The sequence below is a fragment of the Heterocephalus glaber genome, unplaced genomic scaffold, assembly GCF_053883595.1.
Source record: "Heterocephalus glaber isolate CG9 unplaced genomic scaffold, H.glaber_assembly_v1.0 deba00001226, whole genome shotgun sequence".
Lineage (NCBI taxonomy): Eukaryota > Metazoa > Chordata > Mammalia > Rodentia > Bathyergidae > Heterocephalus > Heterocephalus glaber.
Window position 1 is genome coordinate 271,899 of NW_028258219.1, and position 20,920 is coordinate 292,818.

The window sequence follows — 20,920 nt, forward strand, 5'->3', positions numbered from 1 at the left end:
GCATATATCCAGGGGTAGCTGTAGTTTCATGGTGGTATGGACAAGTGTGTGATTCTGTAACCCTGAGCAGCATGGAGGTCATGTGAGCCTCCTGTGGAAGACAGAGCTGCAGACGTGGAGAAGAGGAGGCACAGGAGGGCCCTGCAGTGGCTTTGTGTTAGGCTGGGCTGGGTCTGGGCAAATTGTTTCAGACCCAGGGAACACTCGCATGCATGTGTGAAAGCCTGGCGGAGAGTTTAGATGGAGGTGTGCACTGTGCTTTGTGAGATTGCCCTGGAGCTGAGAGTTCATCACCTGCTAGTGCGGAGCCCTCACGGCTTCTAGGGCAAGCACTGTTCGTGCGTTTGTGGTGGTGCTGGTGTAAGCAAACCTCCCACACTGCCAGTCTTATAAAAGAATAGCACATGTTGGGGCCAGGGATTTAGCTCAGTGGTTCTGCCACCAGCCTTGCAAGCACAAAGACCCAAGTTCAATCCCTGGTACCAAAAAGAAAAGAACAGTACATGCAGTCATGCACTGTGCATAGTGCTGGACTTTGGTAATAAAATCCATGTTGCTGATCTATGTATGTACTGTGCTATACTTTTATTGTTATTTTAGATGGATTTTGTTGACTTAGAAAATAAAATAAAATTCCTGTACACCCAGGCACTGTGTTGCCCTGGTAACAGCCTTGAACACTCACCCCGCGTGCACTGCGTCTCCCGCTGGCACCAGCAGCCTGTGGCAAGGGATTGGCTGGTGCCGCCCAGGGCTGTGAAGGTGCACACTGTAGCATTTCCTCAACGACTAAATTGCCCATGACGCACCGCCTAGAATGCTGCCCTTTGTTGAGCAGCGTGTGGCTCTTGCCTGGCTCTGGCCCAAGAGGAAGGGAAGCAGTGACACCACTGTCACTGAGCTCTTAGAGTGCTCAGCCGGGGCTGAACACCAGTCTCCACTGAAAAGGCCAGCGACTCGGACATTCTAGTGCGGACGGAAAGTACACCTTGTGCCGCACGGCAGGGAATTTCAGAGAAGGGAAAGGTGTTGGGAGGACCCAGAGGCCGCCGGAAGGGGAGCCCTGGCCAAGTCTGGAATGATGTGGACATCAGAATAAATAAGGGTGGTGACAGTGAACGGAGCAGGAGTCCAGCCGTCACACCGACCGAAGTGAATAAATCATTAAACACGTGACCGGGGAGAACAGTACTCAGCACTGCACCGCTCTTAGCTGGCCGATTTGGGCATTTGTGCAAGCTTATCTGCTTCCACGAGTGTCCTCGCTCGTGGCCCATGCACAATACAGTGTTCAGGGTGAAGGTGAGGGAGGAGTGGCCAGCGAGCACATGCTAGAGTGCGGAGAGAGCTCTTGCAGCTCCAGTGTGAGTGTGACATCACACCAACACATGACCTTGCCGAACCGGAGGCCCTAGGGAGAGCCTTCTGCAAGAGTCCCAGTGTCCACACTGCCCCAGAGCACCCTAGCCACACGCCTGCCTGGCCACCGACAGCTCAAGAGTCCCCGCTCCGCGGCTCCATGTGACAGTGTGAAGCCAGACATTCTTACCAGGACGTGGCTGGCTTGTTGTGCTGGGTGTCCCCCCCCGCCCCCGGGGGCTGCTCCAGGCCCCTGCTGGCCTCACTCATCTCCTCCCCGTTCAGCCTCGCCAAGGCCTTGGTGAGCTCACATCTGAGCAGCGGCCGTGCCTCTCATTTTTAGCGTTAAGGTCATTTTCATCTCTTCCCTTCACTCTTCCATTCCCTGTTCCAGGCACCCAGAACAGTGCCAGCTCCTGGAAGCTGCACAGTAAACACTTGGTGTGCGTTTTCTGATCACTGCAATGTCACATCCGTGATGCCACCACCTAGAAATGTAGACCCCCAGTGTCTCCTCTGTTTTTGAGCTATTTACAGTTTTACAAAACCAACTTGGGGCTGCCATTCATACAGATTTCTAAGCTTGCATATTTCAGTGTTTGCCCGTGCCCTGAATTTGCTGTGGTGGCGTGCTTGTAATGAGGACATGGTGTCTCACCATGCAGCTGCACCCTAACAGGCCTAACCCATCACTGGCTGCCAACTTGGCACCCACACCTGCCCTGGACCAACAATGTGTGGTGCGTATCTGTCCCGTGGGCGCCTTCATGCGGGCCCTGTTGTTGCCCCGCTGGACTGAAATCTCTCCAAGCCAACTCCCTGGGAGGCGTGCTGGGAGCTTCCCTTACTGTCCCCTGCACCCGGGGGGCATCTGTACTCTTCTAGGGTGCTGCGTGCGCAGCCTGAGTCAGCAAGCCACTCACTCAGCTGGCCAGGTCTGTTTGAGATGCCTCTTATATACAGTCTCTGCCCTACTCCCTGGCGCCTGGGAGCCAGCACCTGCTCAGCCTCCCCTGGGCCCTGCAGTCCCATCTGGATGGGACAGAGCCACACAGGCCCCAGCCCTGACCCCCACTGTGGAGGTGGCCCTGGCCCACATGTCCTCTAAGCTCATGTAGAGCCGTGTCGAGGGTCAGGCACAGCCCCTCAGGCCCCGAACCTGACTTTTGCCCACCGTTCCCTGCTGCCCACTCTGGGAAGCAGACAGTGTGGGGAGTGGAGCAGGCACAGGACCCCAGAGGCCCCCCGGTGCTGGGATGGGCCCAGAGGAGTGGCCACTGTCCCCAGGAGTCCGGTGGTAGATGAGGGTCCCAGGTGTGGGTGAGTTGGGACATGTCATGCTCAGCCTAGAGGGTCCAGGGCCTGGGTGGCTGCAGAGAGACAGGTGGCCACAAGAGGCCCCTCCCTCCAAAACGTAGCCAGGCTGGGGGCATAAGGTCTTGTGAGAGGCCAGTGGTGGAGGCAGAGGAGGCATGGACACCTGGGCAAGATGGGGCTGCTGTCCCGGTGGGCATGTCCAGGGCCGCTAGGGGCTGCAGCCCTATGGTACACTGGACTGGAGGGCCCCTGGCCAGGGGTACAGTGAGGCAGGAGCAGTATCTGCACAAGGATGCTCAGGACAGCTAGGGACAGGTCACGGGGAGGGCCAGATCCACCCTGGCCCGGGCTGAGGGTCAGGGCCCAAAGCAGAGCTGCTGTGGAAACCAGAGGGCAGGAGAGAGGACACAGCTGAGAGGGCAGGCAGCGCTGGCCTTCAGGCCGTGTCCTTCCCACTCCCCCCCACTCCAGCAGGTCCCCCAGAAGGCCCCAGAGGGTGCTCCCCACCCTCTCCAGTCACGGGGACTCTTGGGACTCGTTTCCCCTCTGCGTCCGCTGTGCAGCCCCTCCTGCAGGGCTGGATGTGAGGGGCTCCCTGAGGCCCTGCCCGCCCTGCCAGCCCTCGCTGTGCCTGCCGGAGGGACCCTAATACCCGGAAAGCTGCCAGGAAATAAAAGGCACACGCACATTTTTCAAAACAAGCTTATAAAATGCCTCAGGGGGTTTATTGTTTGATTTTTGGCAGAGGAATCAAAGCCAGGAACCGAGGTAACACCCATCTGATCTACATTTGTGGCCTGGGCGCTGCTTCGGGGCTCCTTGGGTCCTTCCAAGGCCACTTGGGGACCCTGTCCCTCTCCAGAGCCCCCCCCCCCCCGGGCCTCGCTTCAGGGTCCAGGCCAGCCGGGTGCAGGCACAGGGCCCATGGCATGCCTGCCTCCGGAGCTTGCCAGGACTTTCCACACTTGCTGGGCCGCATCCACCTCGGCAGCACCACCAGCACGACTCCCTGCACCTCCCTTCCTCCGCTGACCACCTTGGTGCTCACAAAGCACTGCAGCTTCCTGTTGCTCATAGCCTGGGGCCTCCTGATGGAGCAGGGCAGCTGAGCACCACCCACTCAGAGAGGACAGGACACTCCTCCCTGCGGCTGGCCGTGACTGAAGCCTGCAAAGGGAGGGCTGCCCAGGAACTGCCGGCCCTGTGGCCTCACCAGGCCCTGTCTGCTGCATGCAGAGTCCGTCTAGGGACTTATGTCGCTGACCCTGGGCTGTGCTATCCGGTGACAGCTCCTTCTCAGCAGCAGGTGCTTAGCTGGGTGGGGGAGACAGGAAGGCGCCCACGGGCAGCCTGGAGGGCAAGGGTGCTGAGCCCAGGGTCCCCAGCCTGCGGACCGATGTGAGGAGCACAGTCCTCCCTCCCTCCCTGCCTGGGGCAGCAGGTCCCCTGGGGGCCTTGTGCTTCTGCGAGGGTCCCATGGGGCCAGGCCGGGCCCTGGACCCCAGTGAATACCCAGGCTCTGGTCAGGTTTCTGAGGTGCCAGGCAGTGAAGGCAGCAAGACACCTCTGGAGGTCAGGGCTGGGCATTAAACACACAGCTCCTCTCCACGCCCGGCACCCATCCCGCCTCTCCTCGGGGCATCTGGTGGGGGACGCAGTCTCACTGTGACCTCTGGTTTTCCGTATCTGGACTGCATGTTTTACAAAGTGCTATGCAAGCACCAACACACATCAGTAAAGCCAATGTTCTGGGGAGGGGAAGGACCCCGGACTGGTTGGAGAGGGGCCTCTCCACTGCCCCAAGCACCTGCTCCACCACTCTGCTGTCTCATCTGCAGGGAGGACGCCCGGGACGCTCCTGCCCAGGTGAGGGAGCCTGCCAGCCGGGTGCCTGGGCCCCACTGCCCACTCCGCTGTGGTCCCAGCACTGCCCGGTCCTGGCAGGGGAACAGGGCTGGCTTGTTCTGCCTCTTTCCTGGACCCCCAGGTTCCTGGCCCAGCCCGGGGGAGGGCAGCAGTGCGGTGGGCAGAGGCTCAGTGCATACCACCCACGGCTAGCAGGGCCAGGCAGGACAGCTGGTGTGGGGCACGGGGCAGGACCTAGAGGGATGCGGGAAGGTGGGTACAGGGAAGCCCTCCCCTGCAGGTGGCCGTGTCAGCCCCTGGGGACCTCATGACAGGGGCCCAGCTGATGTGGACATGGCTCCTCTCCCACGCAGAGGAGCCTCCCCGTCTGTGGCCTCTAACACTGCAGACGAGGGCTCTTGACATAAATGCACAGGGAGCAGCAAATGTTGCGCAGACCCAGGGGCACCCCATCAGCCCCATGCCACCTCTCTCAGGTGGACCCTGCTCTGGGCCTCTACCTGTGCTCCTGCCAAGCCACCATCATGCTGTCCAAGGACACAGTGCATTTCTGCTTGTATTCAGGTCACCTTCTGCATTTCCAGTGAGGTTTGAAAATTGACTGTGGAGGGCCGGGGATTTAGCTCAATGGTTCTGCTGCCTTCCTTGCAAGAGCAAGGTCCCGAGTTCAATCCCCAGTACCAAAACCAGAAAACTGACTGTGGAGTCGTGCACATCTTCTCTTAGACGGATTCTGAGATACGTGGTTTTTATGCTGCTGTAAATAGTGTCCTTTCTTTGACTTTACTTTCTGTTTATTGCCAGTGTGCAGCAGAATCACAGTAGACTTTCTGCATTTCTTCATTTTTTGTCCAACATCCAAAGAAAATCTTTCCTTTTAATGCAGTGGCCATCTGCAGATTTTTCTGCATTTCCGCATGCGCTTGCCTCGTGTGCACCTCAGGATGGCTGCGCTGCTCTCTCTCTGATCCTTTGACTTTTTACTGCTTTTCTTGCCGCTGGGGCCTTTGCGCATCTCAAAGAGGTGTGCCCCAACTCTTGCTGCCTTTGAAGGCCGCCTCGTCAGATTAAGGTGTTCCCTGTACCCCGAGTGCTCAGAGCTTTTATCACCAGCAGATGCTGACTTTCATTAATGCCTTCTCTGTGTCCATTAAGATGATTCTATGACTTTTCTCCTTCAGTCTGTTAAATCAGTAACTTAAATTCATGAGATTAATGGCAAATTAAATGAGTTGGTTTTCTAATGTAAAGCAAGCTCATATTCCTACCACAACGCCGAGCTGGTATGATGAGTAATTCACCCTGTTTACGTCTTGCAGGGTTCAGCTTGCTGGCGATTTGGGTGAGGTTCTGGGAACTCTACATGAGGCGGACACAGCTGGCCGCCTGGGTGCCGCCCTGTGAAACGTCACTGTCGGCCTGGGCAAGCCTCGAGACACCCTGGATTCCGTCTCAAACATTTGGTAGGACCCACGATGCTATCATATGGACCAGGAGCTTTCTTAGTGGGAAAATTTTGAACACTTATTCAATGATTATATAATTCTGAATGATTATATAAAAAGTTAGATTTTCTCTTTTTCATTGGTACATTTTAGATATACATAATAACTTTCCTCATAGGGAATTTGTACCTGTACATGATATATCTTGATTCTTTTTTTTTCTCATTCCCCTCCTCTCCCTTCAGTCCCTCTTCCCCTCCTTATTTACAAAAACTTTGTTTCCATTTTTTCCTTCTATTCTTTTTTCTTTCCCCTTGCTTCCTTTCCCCCTCCCCCTCCCTAGCCCACCTTCCCATTTGAAAATTTTCTTCCTATTTCACAGTATCTGTAATACATTTTGGTCCTTATTTACCCTTCTGGTTTCTCACACCAGAGAAGCCATGTGATGTCTGAACACGTGTCCGATTTATTTCACTTAAGAGTAGGGACTCAAGATGCATCCATTTAGCTAGAAATGTCTCAAGTTTTATGGCTGAGTAATACTCCATGGTATAAAAAAACCCCACATCTTCTTTATCCATTCATCAGTTGCTGGGCATTTGGGCTGTTTCTAAGACTTAGCTATTACAAACTGTGCCGCTGTAAACATGGATGTGCACATATCCCTGGGTAGGATGCTTTTGATTCTTTTGAGAAGATACCAAGAAGGGGAATGGCTGGCTCAAATGGAACCTCTAGTTTTAGTTTTCTGAGGAATCGCCACACTGATTTCCACAGTAGTTACAGCAGTCTGCACTTCAACAGTGGAGAAAGGGTCCTTTTTCCCACAGCCCCGCTGGCATTTGTTATTGGTTCATTTCTTGATAGCAGCCATTCTTTCTGGAACAAGATGAGATCTCAGTGTTGTTTCAATTTGCATCTCTTGAATGACCAGTGATGAACATTTTTGCCATTTCTACTTCTTCATCTGAAAAGTGTCTATTCATTTTAGACACCTAATTTTGGATTGAGTCTTTAAATTTGAGGGGTCTGATTTTTTTGTAAGTTCTTCATATATTCCAGATATTAGTCCTTTGTCTAAGGAACAGCTGCCAAAATTTTTCCCACTCTGTGGGTTATCTCTTCACTCTGTTGGTGGTTTCTTTTGCTGTACAAAAGCTTTTTAATAAGATGAGATCCCAATTGTTGATTCTTTGTGGTATTTCCTGTGCAATCAGGGTTTTGTTCATAAACTCTTTGCCTACACCTATATCTTTAAGAGTTCTACCTATTCTATCTTCCAGCAGATTTAGTGTTTCTGTTTTAATATTTAGATCTTTGATCTATTTAGATTTTAGTTTAGTGCATGGTGAGAGTTATAGGTCTAGCTTTAATCTTCAGCATGTGGAAAGCCAGTTTTTCCAACACCATTTATTAAATAGGCTATCTTTCTTCCAGTGAGGGTGTTTGGCTCTTTTGTCAAAGATGAGGTGGCTGAGTGTGTCTGGAGTTGTTTCTGAATCCTCTAATCTGTTCCACTGGTCCTCAGGTCTGGTTTTGTGCCTGTAGTTTTGTAGTATAATTTCAAGTCAGGGATTGTGATGCCCCCAGCCATGCCTTTGTTGCCCAGAAATGCTTTTGCTATTCTAGGTCTCTTCTGGTTCCAAATGAATTTTAGGATTGTTGTCTCTAATTCTGTGAGGTATGCAATTGGTACTTTGATTGGGATTGCATTAAATCTGTATGACAATTTTGGGAATATGGCTATTTTCACTATATTTGTTCTTGCTACCCAAGAACAGAGGATATCTTTTCATTTTTTGATATCCTCTTTGATCTCCTGTTTTAGAGTACTGTCATTTTCAATGTAGAGGTCTTTTACTTTCTTTGTTAGGTTGATTCCTAGGTATTTCATTTTTTTGGATTCTATTGTAAAAGGTATTGTTTCCCCAATTTCTCTCTCAGTGAGTTTGTTATTTGTGTAAAGGAATGCTATTGATTTTTAAGTGTTGACTTTGTAACCAGCTACTCTACTGAACTTGGTTATTAAATCTAGAAGTCTTTTGGTGGAGTTTTTGGGGTCTTCTATATAGAGTATCATGTCTTCCTTTCCTATTGTTATTCTTTTTGTTTCTTGTCTAATTGCTGTGGCTGTTTCCAGAAGTACATTGAACAGGAGTGGTGATAGTGGGCATGCTTGTCTTGTTCTTGATTTTAGAGTGAAAGTTTTCAGTTTTTGATCATTTAGTGTGAAGTTGGCTGTTGATTTGCCAGAGATGGCTTTCATCAGATTGAGATAAAGACCATCTATTCTGTAGAGTTTTTCTGTAGGGCTTTTTTTTTTTTTTTTCATCATGAATGGGTGTTGGATTTTGTCAAATGCTTTTCCTAGATCTATTGAGATGATCACGTGGTTTTTGTCCTTGGCTCTGTTAATATGGTATATTATGTTTATTGATTTGCATATGTTGAACCATCCCTGCATCCCTGGTCATAATCATCCCTATTACTTGGTCATAATCTTCTTGATGATTTACTGCATTCTGTTTGCCAGTATCTTGCTGAGGATTTTTGCATTTATGTTCATTAGGGAGATTGGCCTGTAGCTCTCTTTTTTGGTTGGATCCTTCTCTGGTTTTGGTATCAGGGTAATGCTTGCTTCTAGGAATGAGATGGGGAGATTGCTTCCCTTGAGCAATACGTTTTACCTCAGGGTCTCTTTTATCTGATAGCAGTGTCACTGTACCAGCTGTCCTTTGGTTAGCACCTAGACAAGCTATCTTTAAACTGGAACATTTAATTCATGTTCATTGAATGCATGACTGATATATTGTATTTCAGTTTACCATCTTCTCTGCACTATTTGTTCTGTTTTACATTTCTATCTCTGCTCTCTTACTGTGCTTAAAGTTGAGTGTTTTGGTTTTTTTTTGGTACCGGGGATCGAACTCGGGTCCTTGCGCCTGCACAGCAGGCAGCGAAACCACTGAGCTAAATCCCCAGCCCCAAGTTGTGTTTTAATCATCCCACCTCAGCCTCTCTCAAGAACGTGTGTGACTTCCATTCCCTCAGTGACTGCCCTGGATGGTATGACACCATGAACTCAGGATGCCAGTTGTTCTGTTATCTCTGAGCCCCGGCCCCATAGGAGGCAGTGACCTGGGAGACTTTAACATGAGGCGTTCTCTCTGTTTATCTGCTATTGTTGTCCTGAATTTTAATTCTGTAGACTCGCAGTACAATTCCACAAGGCATCGTGTATTACTTCTGCAAACGGCCACTGTCCACTCAGACTGACACTCATGACTTCTTTGCCCTTTTTCCTTCCTGCAAGTCCAGCCTTACCCTTTGCTTCAACTTGAAGGTGACCCACCGCAACTTCTTTAAGTGTGGGTCTTCCGCTTATCTATTATTTATCATTATTAACTTGTCAGAATCATTTGTATCTGGGCTTCAGTAGCAGAGGATGCTCCACCTGGGTGTGAGTCTTTCTGTGGGCTCTGCTTTCCTCTGGTACACGGGGGATGCAGCTCCACACTGCAGCTCCTAGGCCCTGTGCCACCTGCAGAGCCCTTGGTGGTGAGCGCCCTGCTTTGTCCTCTGCACATTGTCTCCTTGGCACTGGCTTTCTGCATCTCCGCATTTGTTTGGGGTTTTCCTTTTTCTGGCCAGCGGGTCCCTGGGACGGCAGAATTCATGGCTCGATGTTGCTTGTCAGGTCTGGGTGCTCTCAGCCCTGCTCCATTCCACTGTCCTGGATCAGAGCAGGTGCTTGGGGCCCCAGTGCCAGTCTGTGTTCTGTCTTCATCCTCCATTCTGTGTTCCCATCTTTTTGTGTTCATTCTGAATTCTGAGTCATTTCTTCTGACCTGTGTTTTAGTTCCAGTTCCCTCATTTTTCTGTAATTGCATCAATCTGCTCTTAAATCTGTCCTTTTGTCTTAATTTCTGATATTTTATTTCTTATTCTATTTATTTGAACCTTTAAAATGTCTTCTTTTTTATTTTTATTTATTTTTTAATTTTTGGTACCGGGGATTGAACTCGGGACCTTGCGCTTGCGAGGCAGGCAGCAGAACCACTGAGCTAGATCCCCGGCCCTGAAATGTCTTCTTTTGTAATTACCACTTCCAATGGTTTTCATCCTAGCCACCCCCCATTTTTACTGTGGTAAAGTACAGCTGGCATTTGCTGCCCTCCCAGTTTCATATGCAATCCAGTGCTACTGAGCACGCTCACACCACTGTGCCACCATCAGCACCACCGCAGAATCTTTTCTCTTGTAAAAATGAAACTCTGTCCCCATTCAGTGATCACCCCCATCACTGTCCCCTCCGCTGCTGGAAGCCATGTTTCTACTTCCTGGCTCTGAGGATTTGATGGTTTGGGGACCTCACGTAAGCGGCATCACGCAGGCCTTGACCTCCCATCACTGGCTTCTGACACTCGTGATGTCTAAGGCTCACCCACCCACGCGGTCAGATATCAGGGTGTTCCTCCTTGTCAAGGCAGTAGCACCCTGTTCTTTGCAAATGCCACATTCTGCTTCTTCATTCACTCAGCCGTGGGTACCTCAGTTGTGTCCAGCCTTTAGCTACCGTGAATAACGATGTTGTGGACATGGGTAATAAATACAGACTTCTTCATATGGTGATTCTGTCTTCACTTTGCTGAGGAGCCACCATACCGTTCCCGCTGTGGCTGCGCCATTGTACATCCCACCAGCATTGCACAGGCTTCTGGTTTCTCCACTGCCAGGGCAACTCTGGTGAATCTCGGCACTGCGGGTGTTTTATTAGCCGCCTTCCCGGGATGTGAGATGCATCTCCCTGGAGCTTTGGTTTGCACTTCCTAATGATGAGTGGTGGTGAGCATCCCGCCATGGGCTTGCTGACAATGTGCATGTCTCCTTTGGAGAAATGTCTGCCCAAGTTCTCTGTACTTTTGAATCAACTTGTTTATCTTTTGTTGTTGAATTTTAAGAATTCTCTACATTCTGGATATGAATCCCTTGCCAGATGTATAACTTGCAAATATTTTCTCCCATTCCTGTGGGCTGACTTTTTACATTGTTGTTAGTCTCGTGATGTTTTCTCGTGTTGCCAGTGACCTTGGTGTCATCCAAAAGCCCCTGCCGAGCATCTGGATCTCTTGTCTCTGGAGTCCACGTCATCTGTAGCATAGCGAGGGTCCACCTCCACACTTGTCTGTGGGTACCCAGCCTCCCATCCCACCTGGGTAAGTGGTCCACACCCATGAGAGAGGGGTCTACAGGACCTGAAGCACCCTTGCGTCCTGCTCTCTGTTGGTGGCCTGAGGAGCTGAACAACACAGTACTTTCTCACCCAAGGGAGGCCCAGCACCTTCACTAAAGGCCCAGTTCTGACCCCTCTCCCCAGTAGCAGATACAAATAACCTGGAGTCTATGCTGTGACCACGAGCCCATGCTCCACCGCCCAGCACGCAGTGATTCAGGGCTGCTGTCTTGGTCCACTCAAGGTCCTGTAACAAAATGCTTTAGACTGGGCAACTTATGAACAACAGGGTTTGTTTCTCACAGTTCTGGAGACAGGAAGCCCAAGATCAAGGCACCGCCGGAGTCAATGACCAGGGAGACCTGCTTCTCGGCTCTTAGATGGGTCTTGTGATGGTGTTGTCACACACAGAAGTCAGCTCTCTGGGCTCTTCTACAAGGGCACAGACCCATTCATGAGAACCCACCCTTATGACCTAAAAGCCACCTAACACCATCGCCTTGGGGGTGAGGACTTCAAACATGAATTTGGGGGAGACGGTGGTTCAGACCATGGCAGCTTGTATTAGCCAAGCATCACAAGTAAGAAAACCAGGCATGGCTGTGCCTCTGGGAAGCACAGCCCGGGAGTGGCAGAGTCGGGCCTGGACTGTGTGCTTCAGGCAAGGCCGTCCACAGCGCCCAGCCCAGCTGCCTCTGGCTTCCTGCCCACAGGTGAACAATAACGGGATCATCTCCTTCCTGAAGGAGGTTTCTCAGTTCACACCCGTGGCCTTCCCCATCGCCAAGGACCGCTGCGTGGTGGCAGCCTTCTGGGCAGACGTGGACAACCGGCGTGCCGGTGACGTGTACTACCGGGAGGCCACAGACCCTGCCACTCTGCACAGAGCCACCGAGGATGTCAGGCGCTACTTCCCTGAGCTCCTGGACTTCTCAGCCACTTGGGTTTTCATTGCCACGTGGTACCGCGTGACCTTCTTTGGCGGCAGCACCTCCTCCCCAGTGAGTGCAGCTGCTGGTCCTGGCAGGGAGGGGGTCTGGCTCTGAGAGGGAGAGGCCTGGGGACCTGCCCCTCACCTGGCTGAGATCAGTCTCACGGCTCACTCTCCAGCTGTGGTGAAACCCAGATGCCCACAGTGGTGGCGCACACCTGGGGAGATGGGGTCCACAGGGTCCCTGGGACAGCACGGTGTGGGAGGGGCTCTGCTGCCTCCCAGTGCTCTCTCCTGGCTGATGCCAGGCGGCAGGCACGCTCATGTGGGAGCCAGAGTATTGTCCAGCCTGGTGGGCACAGTGGGTTGACTCCCTTGATGCCCAGCCTAGGTGTAGTGGGCGACACCCACCCAGGCTGATGCCAACTCCCAGGTGGAGGACGGGTGCAGGCAGCCCACGCAGAGCATCTGCTCACTTTCAGTGGACACTTCCGAAGGGACCCTCTGGGCAGCGGGCACTGTGCTGGACACTGGGACAGCCTGGTCAGAGCAAGCGGGCAGAGGTCCTGCCTGGCTGACTGGCCAGCAAGGGAGACAGGCCCAGGTGCTGGGCACCAAGGCAGCCCCACCAGCCTTCTCTCCTGGGCAGGTCAACACATTCCAGACCATACTCATCACCAACGGCAAGGCCTCCTTCACCATCTTCAACTACGAGTCTATCACCTGGACCACGGGCATGCATGCCAGCAGTGGGGGTGACAGCACCGGCCTGGGGGGCATCGCGGCCCAGGTAGGCTTCTGGAGCCCTGCTCCCCACTGCCAGGTCTGTCCCAAGGCGGGGGTCACCTTAGGCAGAGCCTCCTGACTCCGCACAGAGGATATCGTGAGATACCCTCAGGTTTCCTACTCCCTGGACCACACAGCATCCACAGGCCTAATGGCAGCTACCTGCTGGCCTGACCCCTGCCCAGGCCCCAGGCTGGCAACAGCTGCAGATGGGGTAGGGGCCCTCACTTCATGCCACCCGCTGCTTTCCTGGGTCGCTTCTGCCTCTGGGCTTGAGGGAGGCCCAGAGCCTGGGGAGGGCTAGTCAGGACCTGTCTGGGCACCCCAACATCTGCAGGGCCCCTCTGACAAGGCCGTCTGGGGACCCAAGGTTCTGGAGCCATGAGGAGACCCCCACCCTGCCTTCCCCACCCCAGGCAGGCTTCAACGCGGGTGATGGGCGGCGTTACTTCAACATCCCAGGCTCACGCACAGCAGACATGGCCGAGCTGGAGGCCACCACCAATGTGGGCGTGCCCGGGCGCTGGGCGTTCAGAATCGATGATGCCCAGGTGCGCGTGGGGGGCTGCGGCCATACAAGTAAGAGGACGGGTGCAAGGCTCCGTGGGAAGGGCGAGACCCAGGGTGGGAAGGGGTGGGGCCAAGCCGGGCCTGGGAGAGGCCCTCAGGGAGGCCTCCGAGCACCTGCAGGGCCATGGCGCCTTGGTGTGCACAGCTCTGTGTGCTCAGAGGAGGGAAGAGTGCTTCACCTCTGCCCACCCCCAGGCCAGCCTCTGGGTCTCGGACACTGGGCTTGTGGCTTGCAGATGGCCTGGCATCACCTGCAGTAAGCTGGACCCCAGTGCTAACCAGGCCCTCGGGGTATCCAGAGACCACCCAGGCACCTGAGAGGGCTACTCCCCACCAGGCTGACCCAGTCTGGGCTACAGGGACCCAGCTGCAAACAGCAAACAGCCCTGGGGACACCCAGACCAGCTGCAGGGTGTGGGCATCATGGAGGCCGAGGAGGATGCATACGCCCAGCAGGAGCACTCACTTCAGTGCTATGGCCTGTGTCTGCTACCACAGAGAGAGGCCTGGGGAGCCCCAGGCTGCCCACACACTTGGGCATGAATCACCCCCAGCCTGAGTCTGAGCTCAAAGGGCAGGAAGTACTGATCCAGGCACCTAATGAGTGCAGAGCCACAAACCACCTGCAGCCGGGCGCCTGCTTGGCCACCTGGCCTGGGCCTAGGTGGTGCTGAGTGGTGGTGGCTCAGGCTACTTCTACTGAGGCTTCATGGGGAAGTGAGTTCAGGGCACCCACCGGTGGCCAGTCGTGGGGTATGTGGCTGAGGGGTGGAGTGCAGGCATGGACAGCCTGGGACCCCAGCCCAAAGTGGAGGGCTTGTTCCCAGTGCCCACGGGGTCTGGCACAGGGACACAGCCCCTGCTGGGCCACACCCACCCATGCAGGCTCTCAGGGAGGCTTCTGAGGTGACATGAGCAGGGCCCCCGGGAAGGATGCTGGGTGCATGCCTGAGAGTGAGGTCCCGCCTGCAGGCCAGCCCCAGAGAACATGGCTCTTGCAGTGGCCAAGCCACAGGCCCGGAGAGCAGGCCCAACACAGCTAAGCGAGCAGAAAGAGAGGAGTAGAAGCTGTTCCAGGAGACACTGCAGCCTGCCCTCAGGAGTGTCCCCAGGGCACTCCCAGGACCAGCCGTCCAAGTGCTCAGAACACTCGGCCAGTCTGTGCGTAGGAGTTCCCCCTCAGCAGCCTTGCTGCTCCGGGGACTGGTGTCCAGGAACCGAGCGCTGGGGCTGCCTGTCCTGCAGGACACAGGGAGCACAGGAGCCCTCCCTGGTGGCAGCGATGCCATGAGAAAGCCCAGCTTTGGTAGCTGAGTGCCACCCTCCTGTTTCCATACAGGAGACCAGGCAGGGTGGCCGAGCAGGCTGAGCTTCTAGAAGGGTCCATGGCCAAGCTGGGAAGGATGGGAGGGATAAGCAGCGGCCATGGGTGTAGTGATTCTGGGATGTCTGCTCCACGGGAAGCCAGAGTGGCGCTCAGGCTCACCCATATGGGCAGCGCCCACCAGCCACGCTGGGCTCCCCTCCGTAGACCTCTGCAGTGACTCCATGACCACGCTGCCCTGAGGGGGACTGCAGGTTGACCCTTTGGGCTTGGGAGGGAAAGGAGATGCAGCCACAGTGAGTGGCTCTGCTGCCTCCACCCTGGAGGCAGCGTGTGAGGCTCGAGCTCCTTCCTGTGCCCACAGCCTCAGCGTGCCTGGCCCTGCGCCCGTGCCTCAACGGCGGCAAGTGCATTGATGACTGTGTCACCGGCAACCCCTCCTACACCTGCTCCTGCCTCGCAGGCTTCACGGGGCGGAGGTGCCAGCGGGGTGAGTCCCTGGCCGGGTGGGGACAGGACCCCCACAGAAGGGCCCCCTGGCCACACTGGGCTCAGGAGGAACTGTGGGTACAGATGGTGGCCCACGGCCCCATGAAGGGTGCCAGGCCCCGTGATGTGCAGCTGCCCCATGGAAGTGAGCAGGGAGGGTAAGTGCTGCTGCCCTGGCACCCATCTGTCCCTGTGTCCTCTGCCGAGGCCCTGGCCTGCCTGTGTTTCAGACGTGAATGAGTGCGCTTCACACCCGTGTCAGAACGGCGGGACCTGCACACACGGGGTCAACAGCTTCAGCTGCCAGTGCCCGACCGGCTTCGGGGGCCCCACCTGTGGGTCAGGTAGGAGAAGCCCACCAGCCCCATGGGCCTGTGGACACAGATGTGGGAGCCCAGAGAGGCCCGTGGGTGGGGTGGGAGAGGCAGTGCCAGAGGGAAGACCCCACTCGTGTGGGCAGGGGAGCAACCTGCAGCCAGCATGGGGTGGTTAGTGGCTGGGTCCCGGGATGAGAGACCAGGGGAAGGCAGCAGCGGGCTCTGGCACTGGAGGGCCAGCTGAGGGTGGATGGGCATAAGCACATCTGGACATGCTCCCGCCATTCCCTGCCCAGCTGCTCCAAGGACAGGGTGTTGTGCCCCACACCCCTGCTCTCCTCACCTGGGTGTGGGCTGGGTTCTTCCGTCATCACTGCACTCCCAAAATGCTGCTGGCCCTGTGGCGTCAGAGCCCACCTCCTCTGAAGCAGCTGCCATGAGGCACAGCACCTGTTTACCTGCCCTTCAGCCCCTCAGCCTGGGCCTCACCGGGGGTGCCACTCAGGGAGCTGGGCCAAGGGCACCTTGTCCCTGTGACTGCCACTCCCGAGCATGGCCAGACATGCATCCTGAGCACACTGACCAACGTCTAACAATCACTTCATTAAAAATGTGTACAGTGGCCGGGGATGTAGCTCAGTGGTTCCGGCACCTGCCTTGCAAGCGCAAGGTCCCGAGTTCGATCCCCGGTACCAAAAAACAAAAACAAAAAATGTATACAGCAATAGACTGTGTAGATCAAGTGTGTTCGAGTAGCAGCCATCTCAACATCTCAGTCTAGAAAAACAATTTCTGTGGGAGCCTCAGGGCCATAAGGAGCTCAGTCTTTCACTTCAGCGCAGACACACACCTTTATTGGTGAGAACTACAGTTGAATGACAGTAAAGGTCTACACATGGAAGTGCACGAAGATGAAACTGTGCAGAAGCAACAGGACGGGAACATGATTTCAAGGTGCACAGGGGAAAGCAGAATGTCCATCTAGCAGGGCTCATTTGTAGTGTTTAAAGATCACAGCATCAGTTGATTTGGTGACCCCTCAGCCAGCGCGGGAAAGGGTCAGAGAATGAAACACATTCCGGAGAGGTTTTCTCCAGGCAGAGGCTGGCCCTGCCGTTACTCAGAGTTCTCCATGAGCCTGTGGGGATAAAGTATCCATGGTGCAAGAGCCGTGGCAGAGAAGCTCAGGGAGGCCTTCGGGTCCGCACCCTCCCTCTCAGCAGGCGCTTCCTGTGCGTTGCTGGCCAGGGAGGGCACAGGGCCTGGGGGAGCGGCCCCGAGGATGGCCATGGAGCAGGCAGGAACCACATGTTGTTGGGGTCACTCTGCCTTCCAGAAGACCCACCAGGATGCTTGGCCTGGAGCAGGGGCCTGGTTCCAGGTCTGTTCTGCATCCCCAAACCACCCTCACGGGCCAAGGACTGCATTCCAGCCACCCCACCCCCTCCCCTACACTGGTTTGGAGGAATTAGACCCAATTCAGATGCTCCCCTCCCCATCTGCCACCCTAGAGACAGCAAATTTCACCTGTGCAGTAAACCCAGATAGGCCTGGGTGGGTGTATCCAGGGCCTCTGCCACCGGACAGCCACAGCTGGGAGTGCAGTGTCCTGTCCACTCCTCCTCACTTGCAGCCCAGTCCCCATGCGAAGACAAACAGTGTCAAAACGGCGGCCAGTGCCAGGCCGAGAGCGGCTCTGCAGTGTGTGTGTGTCCGGCCGGGTACACAGGGACCACCTGCGAGACAGGTGAGTAGCCACCCTCAGGACTGTCGCTGGGGAGCAGGGCACAGGGATCAGAGCCTGGCTCCCACCCAGCCCCTGCCTCTGCCGCCCCAGACGTGGACGAGTGCGGCTCTGGCCCGTGCCTAAACGGAGGCGCCTGTGTGGACCTGGTGGGGAGCTACAGCTGCGTGTGTGTGGAGCCCTTCGAGGGACCCCGCTGTGACTCAGGTAGTGCCACAAACCTCGGCCCGCGGTGACCATGCTGGGGCACAGCCACACCCCTTCCACCTGACGCTGCTGCCCCGCCCAGCTGTTTGTGGTGGCTGAGCCAGGGTCTCTCCTTGGTGGGCCCGGGTTTCCACCTCTGATGTGCAGGGAGAAGGGACAGAATTCCCAGGGCCCCTTTAGCTCTGAGACTGCTGGCTTTTAAGGTCTCCCTACTCCCTGTGCAGGGGAAAGAATGGAAATCAGAAAAAAACTGCCTTTTACTATGTGTGACAAGCCTCTCTCTTCCTGTTCTGCTTCATTTTGTTTTAAATGCTGGTTAGGACTTCTTGATCAGTGAAAGCCAGCTGGAGGTCAGAAAAGCAAAGTGTGAAAAAACACAGCCAAATCCCTTTAGCATCTGGCCAACACCAAGGGCCAGGCCACACCTGCATCGGTGAGCTCCCAGGCTCTGCTGCCTCGGTGCTGGAAATAAGCTGTTCCCATCCATTCTGTGTCATAAACCAAGGAGGACAATTCTGGGCTGCAGATCGGCCACCTGTGGGCCGTGCCTTCTCTGGCCTGTCAGCGGGAGGCCGCCTGCAGAGGGTGGGGCTCCAGGCTCTGCTTCTCCCAAGGTGGTTAAAAACCACATACTTCACCGAATACTGATCAAAAACAGATGAGTGCTGGGCTGGGGATGTAGCTCAGTGGTGCTGTGCCTGCCTGGCAAGCACAAGGTCCTGAGTTTGATTCCCAGTACCGGAAAAAAAAACAACAGATAAGTGCTTTCCAAAGATTTTTGCATAAAATCATGTTTTGCAGGGCCGGGGATTTAGCTCAGTGATTCTGCCGCCTGCCTTGCAAATGCAAGGTCCCAAGTTCAATCCCCGGTACAAAAAAAAAAAAAAAAAATCACGTTTTGCATAGGATAGCAATCCAAGTAGAAATGAATAACAATAATAAAAATAGAACAAGCCAGGTGCAGGGGGACATGCCTATATTCCCAGCTACTCCAGAGGCTGAGGCAGGAGAAACACTTGATCCCAGGAGTTCAAGGGCATCCCAGGCACCATAGGGAGACTCTCTTCAAAAACAAATACAAGGGGGGCCAGGGATTTAGCTCAGTAGTTCCACCGCCTGCCGTGCAAGCGCAAGGTCCCAAGTTCAATCCCCAGTACCAAAAAGACAAACAGAAATTAAAGTGAAAGGGTTTTTTTCCACAAAAACCAAGAGTATCAGCATACTTGTGTTGTAAAAAATGATAAAGAAAATTCTTTAGACAGAATAAAAATATTACAAATATGGATCTAATCAATGAATGAAGTGTTAGAAATTACCAAATATGGATAAGAGACTTTTTCTTTAAAGAACTCTTTAAAGATACATTTAAAATCATTTTTAAGGGCCGGGTATTTAGCTCAGTGGTTTCACTGCCTGCTGCGCAAGTGCAAGGATCCGAGTTCGATCCCCAGTACCAAAAAAAAAAAGCAAAACCCAAAGCAAACAAACAAAAAAATCATTTTTATTCTAAAAATAAAGGATAGAATATATAGAAATAAAACACATGATATTTTTTTCTGTAATGGGCCAGATAAATACTTTGGGCCTTGCAAGCCACACAGCTGCCCAGCTCTGCAGTTGCAGTGTGAGAGCAGCTAGCTGTGGAGAGTACACAAATAAAGTCTGTGGCTGTGTACCAACAAAACTTTATTGTTAAAGACGGATGGCAGCCGAGATTCAGTCTATGGGCCATAGTTTATCAACCTCTGGCATAAAAGATAGGAAGAAATCAAAGTCTAATGTTGTAAAGTTCTCATAGAAAGTGGTGTAATATTGTTTGAAGTGGTGTAAGTAAAAGATAAACACTGTAAGCCATACGGCAACAATTTTTTAAAAATAAAGTTATATCCAATAAACCAATTGTCTAGGTAGAATGGACTCCTAAAAATATACAATCCAGAGGCAAGAAAAGAATACAAAAGAAACAAAGAAGTAGGACAAATAAAAGGAACATCAAAATGATGTTCACATCTGCAGCACATTAAAATGTGAAGGGTTAAGCACACTGGTCAAAAGGCAGAGTCAAAAGAAACCTTCTGCACACACAAAGGTTGGGTCATTGTAAAGCAGTGGCCGGGTTTCTGGAAAGGCAGAGAACGCACATTCCAGCCTCTCTCCACTGGATGTCGCTGCAAGGCCTGGGCAGAGGTGTGGACTCTGAAAAGTAAATAGAAGCAAGTGGGGGAAGATGTACCTTGAACCACCAGGCAGGTGGCGAGTTTATCATTTTTTGCTCTGGTATCCCCTCAGCCTGGACTCAGAGCCCTCTGAGACCAGAAGTGAACCACAGCAGACAGAGGTCAGGAGAGGGTCATAGCCAGGTCCCAGCCAGGCTCAAGAAGAAGGACCATCAGTGGGAGGCAGGCCCCTTCCTCTCCAGTTGGGGGCACTGTGGTTTCCAGGGGGGCAAACTCTCCATCCTCCTCCTGCTTGGTGCAGCCATGAGTGCAGCCACCAGGAGCAAGTGGCAGGAAAAGGCAATTGAAGCCCCAGATTTCTTGCCAGAGGACCAGAAAGGGGAGCCCCAGAGAGCTCCTGGAGATTGTAGAGAGGGTGGTCTTGGGAGAGCAACTCCAGAAAGTTATTTATGAACTCTCGAGCTGCCCCAGCTGGGCATGTATAATCTGATCCAAGATTTTATTTTAAAGACAGTAATACTCCCAAAAGTAGAAGATCTAGATATGAATTTAATAAAACATGTACAGAATTTACATGCTGAAAACTAGAAAATATTAATGAAGAAACCAAAGATCTAAGTAAATGGATAGACATACCATATTCATGGAAAAGAAGACCCAACATAGTAAATATGTCAGTCCTCCCTAAATTGATTAATGGATTTAAACTGATTTCAACCAAAATATCAGCAGGATTTTGTTTGCAGACACAGACAAGCTGATTCTAAAATTGATGTGAAAAGGAAAAGGACTTTGAATAACAAAACAATTTTGAGAGTCAGTGTTGTGAAATCGCACTGCTGGGTGTTAAGGTCTGCTATAAAGCTACCGTGATGGAGACCACGTGTTACTGCCAAAGGGCCCTCTGCACAGACTGGCGAGATCAGAGAGAAACTGAAGTTAGACTAAGTATTGCTGTGCACAGCTCAGCTGGATCTCAGAGGCACTGTGCTGTTTGAAAGCCGTTGCTCTCCGAAGATTACACTCCGCATGTTGTTACCTGGCTTTCCAGCACAGTGGCAGAATGCCTGAGAAGATCAGCTTACAAGGAAGAAGGCTTGTTTTGGCTCTCAGTCCATGGTCACTTGGCCCTGTGGTCTTTGGGCCATGGCAAGC

General features: G+C 53.2%; 1 protein-coding gene across 1 annotated transcript in view; it reads left to right on the forward strand.

The window, feature by feature from the left end:
• Positions 1-20,920, forward strand: part of Sned1 (sushi, nidogen and EGF like domains 1) — a 58,246-nt gene that overhangs the window by 5,249 nt on the left and 32,077 nt on the right. Inside the window, 7 exon segments of the mRNA XM_013066898.3 lie at positions 11,934-12,221; positions 12,801-12,941; positions 13,354-13,516; positions 15,196-15,321; positions 15,551-15,664; positions 17,271-17,384; positions 17,475-17,588. Coding sequence (XP_012922352.2) covers positions 11,934-12,221; positions 12,801-12,941; positions 13,354-13,516; positions 15,196-15,321; positions 15,551-15,664; positions 17,271-17,384; positions 17,475-17,588 — 1,060 coding nt within the window.